This window comes from Salarias fasciatus, chromosome 15 (genome assembly GCF_902148845.1).
Source record: "Salarias fasciatus chromosome 15, fSalaFa1.1, whole genome shotgun sequence".
Taxonomy (NCBI): Eukaryota; Metazoa; Chordata; class Actinopteri; order Blenniiformes; family Blenniidae; genus Salarias; species Salarias fasciatus.
In genome coordinates, this window is record NC_043759.1 from 3666335 (window position 1) to 3675670 (window position 9336).

At 45.8% G+C, this 9336-nt stretch overlaps 1 protein-coding gene across 2 annotated transcripts in view; it reads right to left on the reverse strand.

Moving 5' to 3' along the window:
• LOC115402060 (zinc finger protein 569-like) overlaps window positions 1-365 on the reverse strand; it is a 31895-nt gene extending 31530 nt beyond the window's left edge. For both annotated transcript variants that reach the window (XM_030110486.1, XM_030110487.1), the window contains exon 1: window positions 34-365. Coding sequence is in view for 1 of the 2 variants with exons in the window: in XM_030110487.1 (XP_029966347.1) it covers window positions 34-205 (172 nt within the window). In the remaining variant the exon portion in view is untranslated. The remainder of the gene's footprint in view (window positions 1-33) is intronic.
• Between the last annotated feature and the right edge of the window lie 8971 nt (window positions 366-9336).

A 9336-nucleotide genomic window follows, 5' to 3' on the forward strand; every position in this document is an offset into this window, starting at 1 on the left:
AGTCAGACTCAGTTCATCCACACTTTAACATACCTGTTCTGGAGAACGGGGCTGGAAGTTCTCCTGTGATTTCCAGCAGTCTGTCCTGAACGTTCATCTCCTTCTCGTAGTGGATGATAGTTTGTTGAAACGCGGTGAAGATTTCTCCAGCAGCAGCAGTTAGTCGCTGCTGAATAAACTCTCTCAAAGCCTCAACTGGAGTCATTGTTGCTGCAGGAGATGAAATGTTTCCTCTGGAGACTCAAACACTCAGGCCGGTTCTCAACACTCCTTCTTCTCTGTTCCTGTGAACTCACGGACTGAAAAACCTCAGCAGTAGGAGAAGAACTGGTCCAGTTCAGAGGAAGTTTCTTAACACTGCACCCCGAGCCTGCTTTACACACACACACACACACGCTCACACACACAGACACACACACACACACACACACACACACACACACACGCCCGGGGCACAGTCAGGGGGAGGGTTTTAGTCATTTGCTGACTTCCGTTAGGGGAACATTCCAAACCAAGTTTGAGCACACATTTGCTGAAAGTTGGAGCAAGATAGAGAAGGAGAGAATAGACTTTTCTTATTTTGGGGGTTTGTGGACAAACTTGGGACACATATTATTGTTACAAAACCATTGTAAAGTGAATTTTGCATAATATGGGAGCTTTAAAGTTTAGTAATATGGGGCGGTAATACATGTATCTTTCCTATTATCATAACATCTTCTGTCCTGATACTCTCACATCCGCTGAGGAAAAACTCCCAACAAAACTCTCAACAGGGAAAAATGGGAGAAAGCTCAGTGTGAGCAGAACACGCCAAATAAAGCCTCTCAAATTATTATCTTAATTTATGTGTCATTTTGTTACTGAGTAAGAACCTCAAGAGTTATTGAGAATTTTAAAAGCGTAAAGCAGTACTTAAAACAAATTCCTTAATTTATTTTTTTTAGACACTCTTGTTGGGAAAAAAAGATGGTAGAATCAGTGTATACAGATATATTAAAGCACAAACGTGGGTCAACCCAGACAAAGATGTGAAAAGTATTTCATGTCATTTTTTTAAATAAATTCAAAACAGCCTCTGAGTTTTTGTGCTGCTCCGGACTTGAACGGAGCTCTCTCTCTTCTCATGGATGTTACGCAGGATTCCACTCAAAGAAGACATCAAGGCGTTCTTCTTCAAATTGTTTTATTGTCATTAAATCTTTGGATCCTTAAATCCCTCTCGGTTCCTTTAGTTTTCTTCTGGCTTTCTTTAGAATTAACCCCCGATGCACACTGGCTGCGGTCCGTCTCCGGTCCGGTACACCGCAGCTCCATGATTCACACCGCCTGCAGTGTCTCTGCAGTCCGCCGGTGGAGGTTGCCAGATCTGTCACTGTCCCCCGTGAACAAAATGAAACCCGTTTAACTGAATCGAAAGCAGCCCAAACCGCCATCTCGGTTCTAAAGGCAAGCTTCTGGAGCGCAGTGTGACTCTCGCGGCGCTGGACAGGTTCAGCTTGTTCACGCCCCCACAGCGTTATTCAGCCAGGCTGGGCCAGGCATACATCCACACTAAAATTTGTCAACGTGAATTGCATAGCTTGCATGTGTAGACCCAGCTCCCAGCCCCAACTTTGAAAACCATAGATTAACAGCGACATTTTTTTTCTCGCGCGATAACGCAGCACGTTACGGCTGTTAACGGCCCAGCTATAATATTAAGGCAAAAACACGACACAGATTTTATTTTGAAGTCACTTATTTTGGAACACGTATCGCGTTTCCTTCTGGCACCCGACTTGCTTCTGTCTGAACTGATGCGGTAGGACTACGGTAGGACTACGGCGTCCGGACAAATAGGATCCTTGCGGAAAGATACCGGAGCATCGCAAGGGCTCCGGAGCCGGACCAAAGCCGGACCGCGGCCGGTGTGGATCAGGGGTAACTCTTTAGTTATGCCCAATTCCTCCGAGGAGTAATTTAAGTCTCTTACAAAAGTTCAACATGATAAAGAACCACTAATGATTTGGCCATAAAGAACCAGGTAATTCTAACAAAGGTAGATTTTAAATAAACTTATGTAACAGTTTAAAATGAGGTAGCAAATTAATCAAATCAAATGAAATGCTTTTTCTCACAGTTCCTTTTTTGTGATTTTTTTTTTTTTTTACTTTTCAAGATCTTAAATAAATATTAATTCTTGTTTAAAGCTATAGTGCGTAACTTTGGTTGCCCTCTCGCGGAATTCTGCGTTCTTACAACAATAAAGCTGGCGCTTCCACATGGCGTATGCCCAGGTGTCCCCGGTGTCCCAGGTGTCCCCGGTGCCCCCCCCCCAAGCTGCTTCTTGATGAAAAACAAAGTGTTACACACAAAGTACAGTGTTTCCTGGCCGGGGGGGAGCGTGTGGTGTCTCTGCTAACAGCTAGCGCTGCCGGTGTTCGACCGTCGGAGAGTTTTTTTTTTTTCTCTCCTCTCCGTTATCTGGGCGCTGCACAATTTAGCACGGGCGGGGCATCCGGACTGAAAAGCTCTGGCGGAAACCCTGAAGTAGCATGTCGCTTCCTTGGTCTGCCTGAGACTGTGAGCTGAGCCTGTTGCTATGAGACCCTCCGCGCGTCCTCCCCCTCCCTTCTTGTTGTGACGTAAAATGCGCAATTTCCTGCTCGCCAGCGCGGGAATGTCGCCGGTCGACACGCAAAGCAAGAAATATATATATTGAAAAATCTCGCGACATGTTAGAGGAGCCGATCGGCTTAATCTGCATTTTGTCATCTCCACTAGTAGTGGCTTGGCGAAAACAGACATTCATAGACATTTAAAAGTTACGTACTATAGCTTTAAATCTAGTAATTAATGAACTTTGCACTTCAATGGAAAGAAAACAGAAGTTCTCATTTGGAGCCGGAATGTCCCAGGCGCTCCTGAACGCAGACAAACATTTCTCCCTTAAACCTGTGGAGATATTTGTGCAATCACCGTTCTGCAGCCCTTACCGGCTGTCCATCCTGGTTGAGGAACACTTTGCTGATCATTCTCAGTTTGTGAGCTGTGTCCTGCTCTGTGCATGAAGGCTGCCACATCGCTCTTCTTCTTCTTACTATTGTTTCATGGCGGGTGGCAGCCGACTTTTAGGTGCATTTCCACCACCGACTGTGTGGGAGTGTGGGCCAGAGTATATTTTCCTGACAAAAACTCCTCTTCATGAGTCCACTGTCCCTTAGAAATTTGATCAGATGCTTACACACTACCTGCTCATAATATAGAATATTCTTTAGCAAAAACGGACTCTTTAACTCTTCAAATTTTCTTTTAAAGGCTTGTCGCTTCACTTCATACCTCCTGCAGTGCATCAGGATGTGTTCCACAGTCTCAAAAGCTTCACCACACTCGCATCTTCCAGTAGGGTGTTTTCCTATTAGCGCTAGAGTATTTTTAAGGCCTGTGTGACCAATTCTAAGTCTACCTAAAACTATCTGTTCTCTTCTATTCATTTCCACTGCTTTAAGTCGCCCTACTTTCTGCCACATAGGTCAGCTCCACACCCAGCTGGCCAGGGGCATCAACAGGTGATTGGATCCACCTGGTCTTTCTCCTTCTTGATGGGGGATGGGAGACAGAGCCAACTCACTGCCACTTTTGCCAGAACACATGTAAAAAATACAACACATTTATAAATTAAAGCTAAAATGGTAGCTAAAATATGTAAATATTACTTAAATATTACCCCCATGTAAATTCAAGAAAACAATTTGATAATCCTGAAAATCAAGCATTTTCATTTTAGTTTTGTCAGGAGATATAAAGGTCGTCTTGAGTAAAAGTTACCAGCAAAGAGTAAGTACACTTTATAATGTTTTAGTAATATTTACTTGAGTTTCTTTATGAAAAAATATTTTTTACGCGTCAAGTAAAGTTTACTTGAATATAGTCTAAGTAACATTTACTCACAACTTCCATGTGGAAGTTGTTACCCAGTTTTTCTCAGTAAATGGCACTCCAGTTGTTTTCAGTGTGGACTCTCAGCTTCTGAAAACTTCTACAAATCTCTCTCGGTCTGAGAGCAACAGTGTGGTTTGGAAACGGCTGAAGACAGGAAGGAGTTGGCCCGGGGGGTGAAAACAGCAGAGGGGATTGTGGGGAGTCCTCTGTCACATCTGGACTCAATAAACCACAGGCGGGTTGGTGGTGGAGCTGCAGACCCCACCCACCCAGCAACATATCACTGTCGATCGTTTCACTAGTTATCGCTGGACAACATGGCTCCATAACCGGACGAGACCATGTGGTTCCACTGGTGAACGAACTCCTCAAAGTGAGAAGGTCCCAACTGGAGAAGGGATGCAAGTTCTTTGAGGAGCGGTTCGTCTGCAGTTATCGAGGTCAGAGCTCTGATTCTGGCGACGCCGTCGCTAGTTTGCTGTTTCAGGGACAGTTCAGCTACGAACAGACAACAGGAACTTAAAATGAGGCAGTGGCTGGTAGCAAACAGAATGGGGGGGGGGGGGGGGGGGGGGGGGGTGTCTCCCGCAGGACATGACGGATGGATGATGCAGGACAGGAATGTGTTTGGGTTAGGGTGGACTGTGCGTGTGTGTGTGTGTGTGTGTGTGCGTGCGTGCGTGCATGTCAGTGTGAGTGAGTGGGTGTGAGTGTTGGATTGGGGCTGGGGGAAGTGAGGAGGGAGAGGACAGGGGGTAGAGGGGGAGGGGGGTGTGGACAGGGGGGTGGAGGGGGTGGGCTCGGGGGGGTTGTGCTTTAGAAATAAAATTTGATTGATTGATTGATGCCCTGGATCTTGGGGTACGTGGCCGGAGTGCTGGGGGGGGGGGGGGGGGGGGGGGGCGCTGGCCTGGGGTGGGTTGGCGCCCCTATGGGCCGGTTCTCCCGGGTGTGTCATGGCCCTCCGCCTGTGTGGGGGGGTTGGCGGTTGGCTCTTGGGCTCTTGGGCCTTGGGCTGCCCGGGGTGGACCGGCTCCTGCCGGTCGTGGCTCCGCGGCAGTGTTGCCAACTCTCCAGTAAGTAAACTCTCTATTGGCTGTCCTAAAAGTCGCTAGAAGTCGCTCGATGACGTCATCACCTAATTTGCATAATTGTTAATTTGCATGTAATTGTAATGGACGCTGTCGGAGAGAGGAATAACGTCGTGGGAGAAGCAAAATGTGAGCGAAAAACACCCTAAATATGTTTAGAACTACAAATGAACTGACAAAAGTGTGACAGTGGAGAAACATTTACATGTCCATCCCGCTCTGTGACCCAAGACGGGAACAGTGGCGGATTTGCGCACACTCGATTCATTTGAAGTGTGGAGGTGGAGCGGTGTGGGTCTGCTCTCTGCTCTGACTGCAGCAGGGAGCGCTGCGCTGACCGCTTCATGGTATCAGAAATTTCATATCACGGTAACGGTATATATCACGGTATTATTTTTCCCCTGTAAATTCAAATAATTGCTTAAAAATAACAAACTGTCACATTTGCTCATTTTCCTCTTTTATTTTTTAAACTCCGGTTTATATAACTGAAATTATTGAAAAAAAAAATCAGCAGGGTTTCCACCAGACCTTTTCACCCGCCTGCCGCAGCGCCTGGACAAGGAGAGGGGGAAAAAAAAAATACTGCGCTCCATGTGTGCGGTGCTCTCTCTCTCTCTCTCTCTCTGATGGTGAAAAGCCTCACGCTAACTGTAGCCGCTAGCTCCCGCCCAACGGTCCGAGAAGTCACACTAGCTAGCCAAACTTTTTTCCTGCAGGAAACACTGATTCACAACATGAAAGAAAAAAAAGACCTCAGTTTTTAGCGTCACTCCCGGAGCCGCTAGTCTCTGCGTCCGCCATTATGGCTCCCACCTCTCCTGGCTACGCTGGTATTGTTCACGAGCGCACCCTGTGCTCACCTGACCAATGAAATGCAGCGAACAAACCCCGCACAATGTCGGGACACGCTGTGAAAATGCACAAACGCACCCAAACAATTGTGCTCCAGCTGTCCTGTTAGCCAGTGCAGACGACTGTACACCGACTCGGACAGCTGCAGCAGACATCTGCTCTCTCTCCGGTGTAAACGGTGTTGCAAAATTTCAACCGGTACACACTTTTACACCGTCACACGGTATTATACCGTCATACCGCGCAGCCCTACTGCACCCTGTGATTTTATCGTTGATGATTTTAACAGTAAACTGAAGTCCAGCTTGGACTCAGTAGCTCCACTTTTAATGAAAACAATCAAGGGCCATCCCAAACCCCCGTGGAGGAAAAACCATATAATCAACAAACTGAAAAGAAACTGCAGGAGAGCTGAAAGAAGGTGGAGGAAATCCAAGTTGATTGTACATCACCAGATTCTACGTCAACAACTCAAAATCTACAACAATGCAATTAAACAGGCTGAACTTCCCACTTCTCTCAACTTATTTCAGACAATAAAGACAACCCCCGGTTCCTCTTCTCCACCCTCAACGTTTTAACTGGCACTAATTTTAATAAAGCTTTTAGGGAGCCGACAGACGCTCTCTGTGAAGACTCTGCAGACCACTTCAGAACTAAAATCATGGACATCAGGTCTAGTTTTTTACCCCAACAGATTTTATCAGCGAACACAGCTGAACCGTTGTCCATGCCTGAGGACACACTGGACAGTTTTGACCTGGTTGACGCGAGGACTCTTGTTCGAGTTTTCTCCCAAGTAAAATCAACAACCTGCCTTTTAGATCCCATCCCCACACCACTTTTTAAATCACTGTATGGATTCCTTGAGGAACAGATTTTGAATATCATGAATTGCTCTCTTCAGACGGGCGTCTTCCCCACTGCCTTTAAAACGGCGGTGGTGAAGCCCCTTCTGAAGAAGAGCAATTTAGACGCCAATGTTCTTAATAACTCCAGACTAGTATCAAAACTGACCGTTTTTAAATAAAGTTTTAGAAAGACTGGTTTTTAACCAAGTCAATGACTTTTTAATGATTAATAACATTTTAGAAAGACATCAGTCTGGTTTTAGAGTGAACCACAGTACCGAGACGACCCTTTTTAAAGATTTTAAATGATATCAGGTGGAATTTAGATAATAAAAAGCTCACAGTGTTGGTTCTGCTGGACCTAAGTGCCACTTTCGACACAGTAGACCACCACATTTTAATAAACAGATTGAGTCACCTGGTGGGCCTCTCTGGTACTGTTCTTAACTGGTTAAGTTCCTATCTCACAGACTGATGTTTTTATGTAAGTGTTGCCCCTTCGAAATGAACACCGTAGTCCGTAGTCCCTTGAAGTCTTTATTTTGAGCTCAGTTTTAAAAGGGTTTTCTTTTGTACAAATGTCAACAAGGAAAAAGTCCCCTGTGAAAACACACAGTGCAACAATCAGTATAATTTAGGATTAAGTTAACAGTGAATCAAATGAGGATGGAAGGAAACTTAAACGTCTTAGCCACGATCACATTTCTGCAGGCCACAGCCTGATTACTGCACCACACGCCAGCTCACAATGAACAGGCTGTGGACCTACCCTACATAACAAGACCACACCCCGCGCTTGGCGTGGACCAGGCGGTCACGTGACACAGATTTCCTGAGCTGTATCAAATGAAACTAACTATTGAGAATGCAGTTATAATAGCATGAATTCCAAAAAAACATTGTGTTATATACAGTGCATACAAGATAAAGTGCAATAGTGTTGTACAAAAAAATGCATATGAAAAACCAGTTGGCAACTTAAAGCAGAACTTTGCAACTTTTTTACCTCAATAAATGTGTTTCAGAATCCCTGTGGGGGTAAACAAACACTTGTCACGGTGATTCGCCTGTCCCTCCACTCCCCCCGGGGTCTGAGTCCTGAAAACAGCGCTTGCAATTTCAGAGGAGCGGACCCGACTACATCTCGCGAGAACAAACCTGCTTTACGGCACTCATACGGGATTACAAGTATAAAAGCTGTTGGAGTGCGATATCTGTCATTGTGTTGCAACAGACGATCTTTGCATGATGTGTTGATTGGTTTTAATTACCGTTTGGTAACTGAAAAATAAAGAGGAGTGGCACATCCTCTCGTAGAAGTGCGCGCGAGTGAGTTCGCTGCATTGATCTGAAAGCATCTCCGAGTGTGTTTGTTTTCCAATATGTTTGAGTGTGCGAGGCAGGCATGTCTGCGACAGAGGGAGCAACCGGAGGAGGCAGCGCGAGGAACTGCTGCTGCTGAAGATTTAACAAAAGTGCGTAAAACAAACATGAAACCCTCGCTAGCGTTAGCAACGCCACCCTGAGGTGCTCACGGATGGCAGAACCAAAAAGACAGAAAAAAACTTTGTCTAACAAGCGGAAAAAAGGACACGGGAGTGGGACACTCTCCGCACGGGTGGGGGGGCGGGGGGGGATGATGCGGAGGACGTTTACGACAGTGAGCTTTCACAGGAGACCAGTAGGGGGAGCGCTAAAGCAAATCTTGCAAAGTGCTGCTTTAAGTATGGATATTTGTTACTCAGGAACCCATGAAATTAGGTGTGGGGTTCCTTAAGGTTCAATTTTAGGTCCCATACTTTTTAATCTCCACATGCTTCCACTTGGGGACGTCATCAGGAGTCACGGCATCAGTTTCCATAGCTATGCTGATGATACTCAGCTGTACATCGCCGTGTCTCCTGGTGACTCAGGGCCAATAGAAACCCTTTTTAACTGTATATCTATATATATATATTTAACTGGGGGGCATCAAGTCATGGATGGCAGTGAATTTCCTGCAGCTCAACTAGGACAAGACTGAGGTTTTAGTTATTGGTCCTGAAGGTCAGAGAGAGAAAATTTGACCAAAATTATTACATTTTAAACCAGCAGTATCAGTTAAGAACCTGGGCGTGATTTTTGACTCTGAGCTAAATTTTATTCCACACATTAAAAACATAACTAAGATTGGATTTTATCATCTTAAGAATATAGCCAGAGTCGCCCGTTTCTCTCTCAGGCCAGTACAGAGGTGCTAATGCAGCTTTTATCTCCTGTAGATTAGACTACTGTAATGCCTTGCTCTCTGGTCTCCCCAAAAAGAACGTTTCAAACCTACAACTATTACAAAACTCAGCCGCTCGCGTGCTGATGAGAACCAGGGGGCAGGCCCACACTACACCGGTTTTACAGTCGCTGCATTGGCTCCCTGTCCGCTTTAGGATTAAAAATGGCCTTGCGCCTTCTTATTTAGCTGATCTGCTTTTACCGTATTGACCCTGGCGGGCCCTGAGGTCCTCTGGCAGCGCCTTATTGTGTGTTCCAAAAGCCAGAACCAAGACCCATGGCGAGGCGGCCTTCAGCCATTACGGCCCCCGCAGGACCACAGAGTCTGTTGATATTTTTAAAGGGAG